At 27.5% G+C, this 16,948-nt stretch overlaps 1 protein-coding gene and 1 long non-coding RNA gene across 2 annotated transcripts; both read right to left on the bottom strand.

Annotated features, from left to right (window-relative positions):
- Positions 1–3,188: 3,188 nt before the first annotated feature.
- On the bottom strand, positions 3,189–3,968 carry LOC140174758 (uncharacterized). The gene has a single exon (XM_072200270.1). It carries the CDS (start codon positions 3,966–3,968, stop codon positions 3,189–3,191), a length of 780 nt encoding a protein of 259 aa, XP_072056371.1.
- A 244-nt stretch (positions 3,969–4,212) lies between these two features.
- Positions 4,213–15,142, bottom strand: LOC112705470 (uncharacterized). The gene is made up of 3 exons (XR_003811509.2): positions 15,001–15,142; positions 14,816–14,864; positions 4,213–4,310 (listed from the first exon to the last, which is right to left on the bottom strand). It is a non-coding gene; the product is annotated as an uncharacterized lncRNA (long non-coding RNA).
- Between the last annotated feature and the right edge of the window lie 1,806 nt (positions 15,143–16,948).

The raw sequence follows: 16,948 nt of genomic DNA, 5'->3' as shown, positions 1-16,948 counted from the left end.
AAGCAGTTTTTTAATTCAATTTTTTTTTTAGCTCACAAAAATAAAAAATAAAACTAATCTGATTAATCCAATCATACAACCAAATTAATTAGTGAGAGATGGCAAACACCGACCAGATAAAATTAAACTTCATATATTTTTATTGCAAACCTATTTTATTCAATATTTAAGATTCTAGAAAGTGATTAAATAATAATTTCGTAACACCATTACTCTATATTAGAAACTTTGGCTCAAACTTATCATGTGTTGATGAGTAGAACCAATAATGCTGCCCATAAATAACACAAATACATGTAGAGGCTAGAAATTAAAGTATGTTGTTTGAAAATACGGAAAGTGAAAGAGTTTATTTTGAGATCAATAATTTGGAGAATGTGCAATCTTACTGGCTGCTTTTTGCTTCCATAACAAATTTAGACTAAAGATGGAGCCATATGAAAATGATAGAAGTCCCTTCCAAATCTACCACTTGGGGTAACCAAATCATTCTGTTACAAATATAATCTTCTACATATCGGCTTATTAACTTTTTGGAACACGCAGTTTTATCAAATGACATCGAAATTTTTATAATGAAAAATGTAAAGATAATTTCACAGTAGTTGATAGCAATGATTTTTTTTAATGGTTAAATACAAATTCAATCTAAAATAGAGGAAGAGAAACAACCAAATGAATGCTACCAATCTCTTTTAGCATTGCCATTAAGAATTGGCAACTCCAAAATTGTTTTTATAAAAACAAAACATACAACCATATCATGAAATATTTAGTTAGCAAAAGATTTTTAATCAAGATTTCGCATGCACCAGCTCCGTTAACACCACATGAACCACTTATATTTACTCTAACCTTGGGGCTGCTAATTCTTGATGGCAATATTAAAGGAGATTGATAGTTTTTATTGGTTTTTTTCTTTTTAATCAAACTTGTATTTAATCATTAAAAACAAAAAATCTTGAGAGTAAAAATAAGTAATTCATATCATTATATATAATCTCACACCATTAAAAATACTAATAAAAACTAATTAATAACTACAAATTATAAAAATTGTTAACTCCCTAACACTCCTCTAAAAAAAATTATTGCTAATCGAAATATGCACTGGGAACTGACCAAGCCAGTTGATTAATAGCGGTCATTGATTGAGCAATGAGCAAGTCTAATGGTTTCTATTATTACTGTTATTGGAGGACATCTTTTTATTTTTCGAATTCTTGTATTCACATTGATGGAGAGACATATATTAATTGGCATGCATTTTTCTTTTTCTATTATTAATTATTACTATTATTGGGGTATCTTTTTATTTTTTGAACTCTTGTTATAGAGAAACATATTAATTATATGTCTAAATTTTAATTTAATTTTTTTTGTAAATTTTGGTGAGAACGTGGGGTTTATTTATTTATAAGATTCAGTTAATATATTCTCTAAAAACATATAATAAATCTATTATTAGTGAAAAATTTTAAATATTTTATTTAATAAATATAAAATAAATATATTAAAAACTTAAATTTTGTATATGTTTAATAAAAACTGTTTTATTTTATAATCTTAACCTATGTTCTAAAACTACAAAATAAATAAACTCTTAGTTATTTGCTATTCTATATCTTAGCTGTTTATGGTGGCTGAGTCATACAAGTGTTGGACATTGCATGATGGGTGTTTTTTTACAATGAAAGAAAAAAAAGGGGGCTGATACGAATATGTAATAGCTTTAAGGTTATATTTATTTATAGGAATAGAATATTAAGATAGAAACACAAAAATACTAAATTATGTTTGATAGATAAGATATAAATAAAAATATTGTGTTTAAAAATATTGAATTAATATATTTTGTATCTATTCTGACAGAAATAATACAAAGATAGATATAACTTATTTTTTATTTTTTTACTATTTTTCTTAATTTTTTATAATTATATTTTTCTTATCAATTTTTTTCAATGAAAAAAAAGAGAATAAATTAGATTTTCATAATTTATTTTAATTTATCACCAAAAAGAATATAAGAACACAAAATTTTGTGTTCTATTTATTATGTCTTATTCTCAACTTATCCTGTTTCCATAAACAAATGCTACTTAACATATTTCATCTTAGAATTTTTCTGTACTTGAAGACAGGTAGTTACATTACATGACCAATTTCGACTTGAAACAAAATAAAAGTAAATGAGTAATCTGTTAAAATAGTATTTGAGAGTTCACATTGTTGACAAAAAAAATAGTTAAAAAATGTTAACTATAAAATACATAGTCTAGTTATATATTACCATAAAATTAAAATATTTTTATTATTCATATTAAAATACATGTTAGGATGTATAAATATCTTGACCAAAATATAAATTTTTTTATTTATCTTTCAATACATTTATTTTGACCAAAGGAGAGGACAATGTCAATAGCAATGTTATTTGAAGGATTTTACAAAGGAAATTTCTTACCATTTACTATTTATAGAAATTAAGTAGTAATAATTTGAAGGATAATTTTATGATGAAAAGATTTTTATGTAACATTACAAAAAATCGTCGATTATCGTCAAATTTATTGTCAGATTATTGTTAAAATTTTGGTGATTATAATATTACTGTCAGATTTACTGTAAAAAAATGACACTGGTATAACGCTCACCGGTAAATTGTTTCCGTTGGAGTTTTTTGGTCCGACGGTATTTAGCGGCGGCTCTTCACGACCTCATGACGACGTACGATAACTCATTACCGGTAAAAAAAATTCAGACGGTAAAATTGACACTAATACAGAACCATGCCCGTGTTTTTGTGCGACGAATTAATTCACTGGTAAAGTAAACCTGATAGAATTTTTTTTTAAATTATTCACTCCCATCATTGCCTTTTTTTCTATGGTAAATCTGACGATAAAGGAAATTAAAAAAATGTTTTTTTTGAATTAGAGAAAGCTCAACACATTAAAGTGGAGCAAACAAACAAACATAGAAAATAAACGCTACAGACAAAACAACCAACACTTTCAACTTATCTAACAACTCCTCAAAACATCGGAGCCATACCACTCATTGTAACTCAACATCGTCTTTGTTTGAATGGATTCAATACTTTCTCGTGCATTCTTGAAAATTCTGGCATTCCGTTCCAACCATATGTTCCAGATTACTGCAAAGAACGCCACCATCCACTGTTTCTATCCTTGTCTTCTGCCTAGCATGCCAATCCAACTCCCAAAAAGATCTCTCATGGTTCCAGGGATAACCCAAACACTACTAAAGAATCGCAACCAGTAGCACCACACCTGCCAAGTTACCTCACACCGAAGAAATAGATGCTCAATATTTTCTACCCCCTTGTGGCACAGGACGCAAATAGTATCACTATGAATATCAACTCCTAATCTATTCAATCGCTCCTTAGTATTAATGCGACCAACTAGCACAAACCATCCAAATAGTTCAATCCTCGGGGGTACCAAACCTTTCCATATTGCACGGGTGAAGCTATAGCTCGTGATCTCCTCTGACAGCGTCTCCGTTTGGATTATCTGCAAAAAGGACTTCGTCGAAAAGACACCTGTGTTATCAAATTTCCAAACCACAGCATCCTCATTCTCAAGTGACATTCTCACTGGCCTTAATCGCTCATGCAGTTGATGTACCAGCTCTAGCTCCCATTGGAACAGCTCCCTCCTCCATTGGAAATTCCATATCCACTCCAACCCATCCCAAAAACCACAATCTCCAATCACAAAATTTTGTTGGCTTGACACAGAGAAGAGTCTTGGGAAATGCACTCTCAGCGAACCACCCTGAACCCAATTATCTTCCCAAAACCGGGTTTTCCTACCATTACCGACTTCCATCGCCAAACCATTCACTATTTTATCCCGCACCCTTTGCTCATTGATATTTAGCTGGCAGATGTCCTTCCAAAGCCCTCCTTTTACCGGTAGCGACTGATTTGCTAACATTAAAAAAATGTTTTTTAAATTCATTCTACTAAGCTATGATGTACCTTGATAACTAACATATCCAACCGTCAATTAACATGGAATCAATCAATATTTTATCTTAATTTAGTTATTTGTATACGATGTAAAATAAGAAATACACATAATGTAACGAAATAAAATGAAAGTTTGATTTTATTCAGAGTCATCATCTTTTTCCTCTGCCTATTCATCATCTTCCTCTTTTGAGGTAATTTCCTAATCATCGAACTCGTCTTCTTCTCCATCGTCTGCATTGACCTCGTCTTCTTCTCCTTGATCATGTATCCAAATGTCGATGATGTCACAGCCATAATATCCGACCTAAGTGTCATTAGAATACCAGTATCAACCACCATATTCAAAGGAATTGGGTCATGAATTTGGAAAGGTTCTTGATCGTATGTCCCAACATTAGATTTGATATGACCTATTGGTTTAGTCTTAACCACAACAAACTAACTAGACTTGCATGACCTTGAATAAGGCAAATAATATATATGCCGTGCATTTTTGGATAGAATAACAGGATTGTAATGCATATATCTTCTGGTCACATTTACTTTATTATGATTTAAAGCATCCGGATTTAATTCTCATCTCTTGTTTTTATAGCATAATAATTTTTAATTTTAACCATTAAAATATGTTAGATTTGAGCTAAATTAAGTGGACTTTGCTTCTCTATTTAATATTATTTTATCTAATTTAATATTATTTGGCCAATGCATTGTTAGATCAGATATGGATCAGTTGAATTGCATGCTTGTATATTATAGTAGTTCAGAATTTGCGAGAAATAGCATATAGAGTGAGTTGCAGTTCTGCTTCTTGTTCTTCAATTCATTACTGTTCTTTTCGCGGGCATTTTCTTTGTGTGATGAGTTGATAGGTGACCTGCAAATGGTTCCAAATTTTAAACTGTGTCCGAGATTCTGCAGAAATTAAGAGTGAGTTTCAGTTCTGCTTCTTGTTCTATCTGATATGGATCAATTGAATTGCATGCTTGTATATATAGTTGTTCAGAATTTGAAGTGTGTGAGGAAATGTTAATATGTGCATCTTGTTATTCTATATATAATATCTCTATATATTATGGTAAGTGAAGTCGACTTCAAGTAAAGTTGATACCTCAAAGTCGTTAGATGAAAATTTAGCTGAATTAGTCAAATCATCTAACGGCTCTCAAATATCAACTTCACGTTAAATCAGACTGTACTTAAATTTTCACCATATATTATTCGTCTTTTTCAGCCCTCCGTACGCATCGTCCCCATCTCCTTCATCAGTTGTAATTTGGTTGCCGTGGGTCGCGTCCCTACCTCCTGGCGTCAAAAGCGTCTTCATGCAGAAACAGTGAATAAATTGGGTTGGATTGATTTGGTCCCGAGGAAAAATAAAAACCAAACCCTGCACTGCATCTTTTCTATTTATTGCCCTTTACACTTATTAGTTTCAAGGTGGAATGGTCATATTTGAAGTCCCCAACATGCCTAACACACCAAATTAAACATGATTGATGAAAACTCTACCGCAACAACCACCGTCAGCCACCATCTAGATGACTCACTTTATGACGATTACGGCCGCCCAAAACGAACCGGTAGTAATAATACAAATCAAATTAAACCAATCCATGCATGTTATTGTTACAATCTCTTCTTTTTCTTCTTTCTCTTTTTAGTTTTATAAAAGGTGAAAAAAAATGATTTCGTGTTTATGATTTTCTTATAAAATAAGTCCTATTTTATTGTGTTGAGTTTTTAATACTAAACAGAAATTAGGATAAGAAAAAAATGAAAAAAAAAATGATTCATCTATCTCAATTTATTTTTTTAATAAAACAATTAAAAAATTATTCTAATTATCCTATTTATACCTAAATTTATCAGGAAACTCAAAAAAATTTCATTCATCAAAATTTAAAAAAAAAATAGTTATAAAGTTTAGAAATTTTTATACCTCTTAGTTTTAAAATTCTAATTTGTAAATTTACTAAAATAAAATTATTCAAATCATAGTTAAGCCTAAAGCAATAAAACAAAATAAAATAAAATAAACATAAAATAAATTTTAAAATAAATGCTAATAAAATAATATATATTTGATTCAATTTGACTAATTAGATCCATTAAATGTAATTTAAAAATAATAAAATATTTGATTTTTTATAATCGTTATCCATTGTCTTAATTAATTTTTGATACATATTTTAAACAAATAATTTTATTCTATACAAATGATTTAAGGAAAAGTCTAGGGCCATTAACTTTTGTGTTTTCTGGCCAGCACTTAATCATCAAAAGAAAAGTGAGTGATTTCTTAGTATTAGATATAATCTCACACCATTAAAAACACTATTGATGGCCAATTAATAATTACAAAATATCAAAGTTGCTAATCCCTTACATTGCTCATGATTTTATTCTATTTATAATTTTCTTTTAAATGTTATTCTTGTAATTAAACTAATTGACAAATAACCGTTTTTATTTTTCCAATAGAACTTTTGTTAAAAAAAAAAAGAAGTTGAGCTTGGAAGAGACACTGGAGAGTCTATCTCTTTGCTAGCGGTCAAATTTTCCAGATTTGTATGGAAATAACAAAATTAAAATAATTTTTACTTAAATGAAATCGAATATCTTTTATTAAAAAATAATCAATATTATACCCCACATTCATAATTTCATATAGCTCAACAAATGTACTTTGAAAATAACGAAAAGATAGATATATGATATAATGATATACTAGGCTAAAAATAATTGAAGACGTCATTGATTATATATTAAGAGATTTAATTTTAATAGAGTTATAAGAATAATTGAAGCCGTTATTGATTATATATAAAGAGATTTAATTTTAATAGAGTTTTATCATAAGAAGCCGTAAATAATGTTATTAACTTGCAGATTAATTATTTAAATGAATATATTTTTTTTATATTTGAGATATATTATATTTGGTGCAGGACAAACTCTTATATAATAAGAGCAGTAATTGGATCTGAAATTTTATCATTAGGTGGTCAATAACACAAATAAGTTAGATTGGTGGCTCTATTGTTATGATCTTTGGTCTCCTCACTTTATATACTTCACATTTTCTTGCTAATTGTTATTGTGCTGGAACTCCATTAACAATATTTTAGATAAGTACAAATAAAAAAGTTATACATAGTAGCTAAAATATGGTTTTCACATTTACAATCAGATCTTTTTCAATCTGATGATACATTTTGAAGAGATATAGATGATCTTATGTGTTTTTTATTCGTTTTCTTAATTGCAATTATATGTTCACATAATATTAAAAATTGACACATGCAACTTCAAAATGTATATTTAATTCGATATTTTTTTATGATAAATTTAATTGTATATGCGTTATTTAAAGTGTTTATTTTGGTTGTACATTAATTGAAACAATAATTATTTTGAGAACAATTACAAAAAAATAACGGGTATTCTAAATTTGATGTTAATATAAATCTTGATGTGACTAGATGATTTATTTAATGATTAATAAATATAGTGATGTTTTGTTGTTGTAGTTGTATTTAACAAACTTCTGTCTTCTTTAAAGTCGAGATTGTTATAAAATTGTTGGAAAAAATGATAAATTTTCACCTAAAATAGAGTAATATTACTTACTTATAAAGTAAATGATTCAGTGGTCATATTTCATTACAAAATATTTTAAAAAATAAAAAATTAACTTATGGTAGCAAGTATAATACATTAAAAATTAAATATTTCGATATGCTATAATTATTTTGGAGGAAAAAATTTTCATTTTTTTATGGGATAATACATTATACAAATTTTTATAGAACTGCAATAGAATATACAATTGCAGCCGCTATTAGTATCATGTGAATTCAGTATATATATATATATATATATATATATATATATATATAGACTTTAAATGATAATTATAAAAAGAAGTTAATTTCAATGATTTAATGTTGATACACTATAGCAATGAGTGGTAAGTTGAAGTAATTTGAGACTTCTCTCTCTTAATGGATTTCATTGAGGTTTTTTTTATTTTCATAAAAAAAAACTAATTTCTTATAGTAGACCAACTCTGTTAAGCTGAAATCAACTAGTTATATTTCATTAGATTTTAAATGATTAACTTAAAAATCCCAGTAATCAACAGAGATTTAGTCAACAATAAGTTAATAAAAAATTTTTGAATTACATTTTATAATAATTAATTTTCATTAATTAGTAATTATTTAAATTTTACTTTTTAAAAAATACAAAATTAATTATTATTAATTGCAATTATTTAAAGATAGCTAATTAGAAGTTATTTACCTATACTTTTCTTTAACTTAATTTGTATTTATTATTAGTAAATAATATGATATATATCTAATCTAATATTTTCATTTATATTAATGTACATAAAAATTAAACTCTTAGATAATACTAGTGAAATAAATAAATATAATATAGTTAAAAAAAATTAATATATTGTCTTGTTATTAAAGTTGATTGAATCTTAGCCTAACTTTTTAAAAATTATAAAAAATACAATTATATTTGAAATTGATTAAAATTGATTGGCTTTAATTGGCAAGGCAATCACAAAGACAAATTGTATACCTTCCTCGCATGAAAAAAATCCATGCCATGTTTCTGGCAACTGTTATATAATATGATTTTGGACGATCTAATTTATATTTTCTCTAAGTTCCTAATTTTCATAGAATGAGATGGCTCTCAATACTTGCTTTAGTTATGTCCTTCACCTATTTTTTAATTAGTGTAGCTCTTGAAATTGTTCAAGTTTTAGATTATGTTTAACTTATTTTTCTACTTAAATTTGTTTGATATAATTGATACTTTCTATTAAACACATAAATCATTATATGCATAGAAAGTATGTTAGTTATATCAAGCAAATTTAAATAAAAAAATAAATTAAACATAATTAAAACTTGTAATTTCAAGAGTTAGATCAATTAAGAAATAGGTTAAGGACATAATTAAAGCAAGTATTGAGAGTTATTCCATTTTATAAAAATTAGAAATTTGAAAAAATACAAGTAGTTGAATTGTTCCAAACCATATTATATAACGGTTACCAAAAATATGATATGAATTTTTTCCATGAGAAAAATGTATGCAATCTGTCTTTGTGATTGTCCTGTCAACTAAATTAAAAAAAATTTAATCACTCTTAAATATAATTATTTTTTTTATATAATTTTTAAAAAGTTATGCTAAGATTCAAGCAATTTTAATAACAAGACAATACATTAATTTTCTTTTAATTAAATTATATTTATTTACTTCACCAGTATTATTTAAGAATTTAATTTTTATGTACTATTAGTATAAATAAAAATACTTAGATTAAATATATATCATATTATTTACTAACAATAAATACAAATCAAATTAAAAAAATATATACGTAGACAATTCTTAATTATCCAACTTAAATAATTATAATTAATAATAATTAATTTTTTATTTTTAAAAAATAAAATTTAAGTAATTATTAATTAATGACCATTAATTAATGTAGAATGTAGTTTAAAATTTTTTATTGATTTGTTGTTGGCTAAATTTATGTTAGTTACCGAAATTGTTAAGTTAATTATTTAAAATCTAATGAAATATGAATAGTTAGTTGACTTCAATTTAACGAGTTAGTTTATTATATAAAATTAGTTTTTTTTGTTATGAAAGAAAAATAAAGCTCATCAACCTTCCAATTTTTATCCATAAATATTTGAAAATCTATTAAGGAAAAAATATGTCAAATTACTTCGACTTACCATTCAATTTACCACTCATTGCTACACTACATCAATATTAAAATCATTGAAATGAACTTTCTTTATATAATTATCGTTCAAAATCTATTGCTGTATATATACATACACGTACACATTGACCAAATGAAATCAATTTCAAAATTTTAAAAATGTTAAAAATTTTAAAAATAAACGTGAGGGTTAACTAACATCATACTAATGGCGGTCACAATTATATACCCTATTGCAGTTCCATAAAAATTTGTATACTGTGTTATCCCACAAAAAATGAATTTTTTTTCCTTTAAAATAATTATAACATATCAAAATATTTAATTTTCAATGTATTATATTTGCTATCATAAGTTAGTTTCTATTTTTCAAAACAATTTATAGTTTTATATTTTTTAAAATATTTTATAATGAAATATGAAATCGTAATACTTAATTACTTTATACATAAGTAATATTACTCTATTTTATGCTAGAATCTATCAATTTTTTTCAATAATTTTGTAACAATTTTGACTTTAAAAGAAATAAAGTTTGTTAAATATACCTACAACAACAAAACATCATTATTCTTGTTAATCATTAAATAAACTAGAGAGTCACTCTGAGAAAGATGTCTAAAACTTTTTTTTAAGATATTTTTTAATAATTAAAATTTAAAACATATAATCAATTAAATTGTATTATTTTTATTAAAATTAAACAAGACAAATTAATTTGACTAAAAAATAATGAATCAAATTTTGAATCGATCTAAGTTAATATTATTTTTTATAAAAGATAACTACAATACCTCTATTATAAAAAATGACTAAAATATTCTTATTATATATATTAATTTTGAGAATCATAAATTCTAGCCCTTTTTCTTCTCTGTCGTCATAGGATTAGAATTTAAGAATATTTTAGTTATTTTTTATAATAGAAATATTGTAGTTATTTTTTTATAAAAAATATTCATTTATACCAATTTAAAATTTAATTTATTAATTTTTTGACTAAACTGATTTGCCTCGTCTAATTTTAATAAAAATAACACAATTTAATTGATTATGTGTTAAATTTTAATTTTTTAAAAACAATCTTAAAAAAAGATGTTTTTAACATCTCTATCTAAATGACTCTCGATAAACTATTTAATCACAACAAAATTTATACCAACATCAAATTTAGAACACTTGAAATCTTTTTTGTAATTGTCCTCAAGATAGACGTTGTTTTAATTCATGTACAACTAAAGTAAACGCCTTAAATTACACTTATATAATTAAATTTATCATAAGAAAATACTAAATTAAATATACATTTTTAAGTTGCATGTGTTATTTTTAAGGAAAATTATTTGTTATTTGGAGAGGATATCACTTAACTTGGGATGTGGATCAACGAGATATTATTTGTGAGACAGATTGTGTAGAAACATTTAATCTTGTTACTAATTACCAAGATGATTTTGGGTTTATTGATCAATTGGTGCTCAAAACAAAAGATATCATGTATTGGAATTGGTGTGTTAACTTTCGTTTGATTATAAGAGATGTAAATACGATAATAAATACTATGACAAAGATGACGATGAAATTATAACTTTTTCATGTGAACCTTTCTTCACTTTAAAAAAAGTTTAAGAATAATTTGAAAAGAACTGTCTCTCTATCTTTTATTTTATTTTTTTATTTAATTTATTTCAATCACCAAATAAATCTCTTCATATATAAATTATAATCAATGACAGTTTCAGTTATTCTTAGCCTAGTATATCATCATATCATGTATCTATCTAACACAATTGTATTTCATTATTTTCAATGTACATTTATTGAGCTATATGAATGTGTATAATATTTCTTTTTTTTTAATAAAAGATATTCGGTTTTATTTAAGTAAATATTGTTTTAATTTTGTTATTTCCATAAAAGTCTGAAATTGAGAGCCGCTAGCAAAGAGATAGACGCCCCTGTGTCTCTTCCAAGCTCAAATTCATTTTTTTTAACAAAAATTCTATTGGACAAATGAAAACAGTCATTGGTCAACTAGTCCAATTATAAGAATAACATCTAAAAAATAAAAGAAGATTTTATAAATAGGATAAAATCATTTGATTAAAATACGTATCAAGAATTAATCAAAATAGTGGATAATAATTATGAAAAATTAAATATTTTTATTATTTTTAAGTTACATTAAAAGATCTAATTAAACAAGTTGAATCAAATATACATCATCTTATTAATATTATTTTATGTTTATTTTGTTTTATTTTATTTTTATTATTTTAGGCCTAACAATGATTTGACTCATTTTATTTTAGTAAACTTACAATTTAAAGTTTTGAAACTAAGAAGTATAAAAACCTCTAAACTTTATAATTATCTTTTTAAAATTTTGATGAATTAAATTTTAGTTTTTTAAAAAATTTGGATGTAAACAGAATAATTAGAGTAATTCTCTTAATTATTGTATCAAAAAATTAAATTAAACTCTTTTAACGCTATTTTTTTATGTTTGGTAATATTTTTGCTCTAAAAGCAGACATAATTTTGCATCTTAAAAATCCGTTCACTTGAAATAAGAAATTGTAATTTTTTTTTATATTTACTTAACAGTACTTATGTTTGTTGGTCATTATTAGTTTTAATATTTTTATCTGTAAAAATTTTTTATTTATTTCAAGTCATTTCAGATATTTTAATTTTTTTTATCATTTTTAGTATTTTTTTTCTATTTTTATTTTTTATTTTTTTATTAAAATTTTTTATTATAATTTTGTTATAATATTATTATTGATCTTATTAAATAAGACAAAATAAATAAAAAACTGATCATATATGATAATAGAATCATAAATCATAAGTATGATGCACGTACACTGACACAGACAGGAACAGGATACGACACGGGACACACCGACACACAAATTTTAAAATCTTACATGACACGGGAACACGCATACATATAAAATATAAAATATCTTTTAGATGAATCATAATAATATTTTGATATTTTATTGATATTAAAATATAAATTAAAATATTTATTATTTTTAATATTTTATTTTAATTATATCAAATATTTAAAATATTTTTTGTTTTAATAAATAATAATATATACTATATCTAAATTTATTTTAAGAATATATATTAAGAATAAGACTAGACATACGTGATGTTATTTAGGTGTGTCCATGCGTGTCCGAAGAAGATTTTTTTATTTTTTATTAAGACACGATTTGACACATCAGACACGCATGTCGGATGAGTGTCAGTGAGTATCGTGTCCAAAATATGTCCGACACGACAACTTATAAAGTGTCTGTGCTTCATAGATATAATACTAAATAAGAGAATACTATCTATTTTACGAGAGTTAAACCCCAAAGTGGTCCCTGAAATTTACAAAATGCACCGATTTAGTCTCTAACTTTCTAATTGCACTAATTAAGTCCTCCAGATTGAAAAAGATGCATCAACGTGGTCCCCTTCATATTTTCCAATGATATTCATTGCCAGCGAGAGTGACGTGGACGCTGGAGTGTGTAACAATTGGTTGAGGTGTCAAATGAAAGTTTAAACTCCAATTTGATCCCTAATCTCTTTTTAAATCCTAACTCGCAGCACTTCTTCGTCCTCATAATCATCATCTTCTTCTTCTTCTTCCCTGCTCATTCTTGTACCTATTACTTCTTCTTCATCAGCATGTGGTAAATAATAATAATTTTTTAGCAGTTCTTTTTTTTTCCTTTCAATTTTTTCGATCCTTTTATTTTTTATTTTTCTCAACTCAATTTTATGGTTTCGATTTTGGAAGCTTTCTTTTATTTAGCGTCAATTTTGTGTTTTGTCTTTTGAGTGTTTGATAAATCTTGCATCTTTTTCTTTTTTTTCTTTAATATATCATTCAAATGCTTATCGATTTTCAGGTTTGTTTTAATTTATTCATTTTTAAAAAGAATTTATAAAAGAGGAGAAGGATTTTTGTGCAAACCGATACCGGGTGTGTCCTAAGCATGGAATTGGATCGAGGTGACAATGCACATACTGTGAAGAGGAGGCTGCAGGTTGCCCTTAATGTGCCTACTGAACAAAGCTCACTAACATTTGGGGATTTTGTCTTGAAGAACGACCTTAGTGCTATACGGAAAGATTCGCCCCTTCTTCTCACAAGGAATCTTATTCATAGGAGCTCATCCACACCGTACTTGTCACCTACCGGACGCGATATGCAGCAAAGGGACAAGAGTGAGATTATTGAAATATTGGGGCAGTCAAATCACCTTAATAGTATGAAAGATATGGTTAAAGACATTGTGAAGGCAATTAAGATGGGGGCAGATCCAATTCCTGTTCCTAGTGGGCTTGGGAGTGCTTACAATAGCCGCGGTGAGAATGCAGCAATTGTGAAATCAACTGATGAGGAGCCTTTTGCCCCAAACAATCTGAAAGGTTTTGTTGGTAAATCTCTTGGACAACCAGGTCTGAAACGCTCGGTTCGGGTGGGGAAAACAGGGTTCAGGGAGGTTGCTGCTTATCTTCTTGATTATGAACATTTTGCAAATGTGCCTTCCACTGCTTTGGACGTGCAGATGAAGGAGAGGAAAGTTCTATGCGATCAACTATAAGAAGGCCAAGTCAGAGCAGAGGCACGTCTAACCATCATCCAACCAGCAAAGCAATAGGTAGGAGAATGAGCAGGAAAGAAGAAGAAAAAGATTATGAGGACGAAAAAGTGCTGCCCTATTTCTAAGTTAGGGTTTAAAAAGGGATCAAGGACTAAATTGGGGTTTAAACTTTCATTTGCTACCTCAACCAACTGTTACACACTCTAGCGTGGCATTCATTCGTCGCGTCACTCCCGCCGACAAGAAATATCACCGGAAAATATGAGGAGGACCATGTTCATGCATTTTTTTCAATCTGAAGAACTTAATTAATGTAATTAGAAAATCAAAGACTAAATCGATACATTTTGTGAATCTCAGGAATCACTTTGGAATTTAACTCATTTTACGGTCATAAGTAATAAAGAGAACCCTTCTTACCCGGAAGCTTCATGGCCAAAATCCAAGGAAAAGCGCGCTGAGCATCATTCTTTAATTTGGTACAGAACAGAGAAGAAAGGGGAAATAAAAAATAAAACCAATATGAGAAAATTACATGTAGACCATATAACTTTTATTAATTCATTAATTAATAATAAGATATTATAACATATATTGATATGTACCTCAGCTTTCCAACATGCTAGATCGGTATGACATATTGAAGTATAGAGAATCGGATCTTGATCCGAACCTCCATTTTCTGAGGAGGATGAACAATAACTTGTTCCACCACAAAGGGTTCTCCAGGACCATAAGCCACCGCAGCTATTTCAAATTAATGCAACCAATTTTAATTTAGGATATATATAATTATCATATGCTAAGGGAAATTAGTGGCATACACATGCTTAATACCTCTGTATTGGATGTTCTTTCCTCTGGTCTCACTTGGCTTCAACTTCAATGAGCCATTCCCATTTGCATCAACCTCTGGACCTGACATTTTTACTTTTCTTTCTTAAAAGGAGATGATTTTCTTCAATTTAATCTAATTAAGTGAATAGAATACCTCATATGCTTTAAGTGACTGATCTGCCATCTTTTTTTCTCATCACCATCTTTAAATTCCGCTAAATACAGATAGTAGTCTCCTTTCCTGCATCAAATCCAAAACTCAAAAACAGTACATAAACTGCCATAATCTAACATATAACCAAACATAACAACTTAAGAAACCACTCCACCACAAACAATTCTGCTTAAGTAGAAGTTTTGGCAGAACCAATTTAGTTAAAATTTCAATTTTAATGTAAAGTGATTTACTCTGGCAGCTCCTCTAAAAAGTGGTTTCCACATAAAATAAAATATTTTCACTTATGACAGAATCAACTCTAGAGGCATGGATTGATATCACAAACTAATAAAGCAAACATACACGAAAACTAGCCAAAAAATTTTACACACACACACAAAAAACAGTGGACTCAGCAACATTAGTGGATGGGATAAAATGCTCATCTAAGACAATCATAATGTCACTGCAAATTTTGGAGAACTCTAACTCCACCTTGTGCATGTATTCCCTTATGCGCTTTGCATTTACCTCATTGCCCCTTGACTCTTCCTTATGCTCTATCTTTGACGGGATCCTCCATGAAGCCCTCCTTGAACCCACCACGTTCTTGTACCCAACAGATAACAGATTCCTCTCTTCCACACTCAGCTCAACGTCAAGCTTCGCTACCTTCTTCATGGCCTTCACAATAGTTTAGAGAAAGCGGGGAGTATATAAGGACAGGTGTTTCACAGCTAAACCGTGATTTCGTTTTTTTCTTTTGGAGTGCAATACACATAAGATGGACTAAATCTCTATTTTAGTCCTTGAGATTCACGCGATTACTCATTTTAGTGTAGTATGGTAGCATGTGAGATATTTTTATGGATATGATTGGTAAGCCTCACTTTCCGACCATAGTTTTTTTTTTCTTTTGCTTCTAGAAGCACTATATATATATATATATATATATATATATATATATGAGAAAAAATTAAAAAAATAAATATAAAAAAGAAATGAATATAACTTAAAAATAACGTGAAGAATCTGTGAGGTTTGGTGACCCATCTCATTTTTCTCCCTCATCCATGGATATTTTCCCACTCCACGTAGCATACTCTCATGCTTTTCATGTTCTCTACCTAACTCCACGTAGAATCATGCATTACGTATTTACATGAACTTCCCTTATGTTAACATGCCGTATCACACTCACTAACTCTAATAGAATCACTAACAAAATATGCTAACCCACTTGCAACTAACTCCTGCTGACTCAGCTCAGTTCTTCTAGAACTTGATGATACTCTGGACTCTTCTCACATACTTCTTCAACCCTTACTCTGTCACCCACACTATCTTAATCAATGACAATTTCAATTATTCTTAGCCTATAGCTAGTGCATCATCAATTCATCATATTATGTATCTATCTAATACAATTGTATTTCATTATTTTCAAACTACATCTATTGAGCTATATGAGTGTGTGCAATTTTTGTTTTTTTAATAAAAGATATTCGTTTTTTATTTAAGTAAATATTGTTTTAATTTTTTTATTTTCATAAAATCCT

This window comes from Arachis hypogaea, chromosome 8 (assembly GCF_003086295.3).
Source record: "Arachis hypogaea cultivar Tifrunner chromosome 8, arahy.Tifrunner.gnm2.J5K5, whole genome shotgun sequence".
NCBI lineage: Eukaryota > Viridiplantae > Streptophyta > Magnoliopsida > Fabales > Fabaceae > Arachis > Arachis hypogaea.
The sequence above is the reverse complement of the archived record's forward strand: the minus strand, read 5'-3'. Positions and strand labels throughout refer to the sequence as shown.

Excerpts from the sequence above, each read along its gene's own strand:
- LOC140174758 (XM_072200270.1), bottom strand. The coding sequence starts at position 3,968 with ATGTTAGCAAATCAGTCGCTACCGGTAAAAGGAGGGCTTTGGAAGGAC.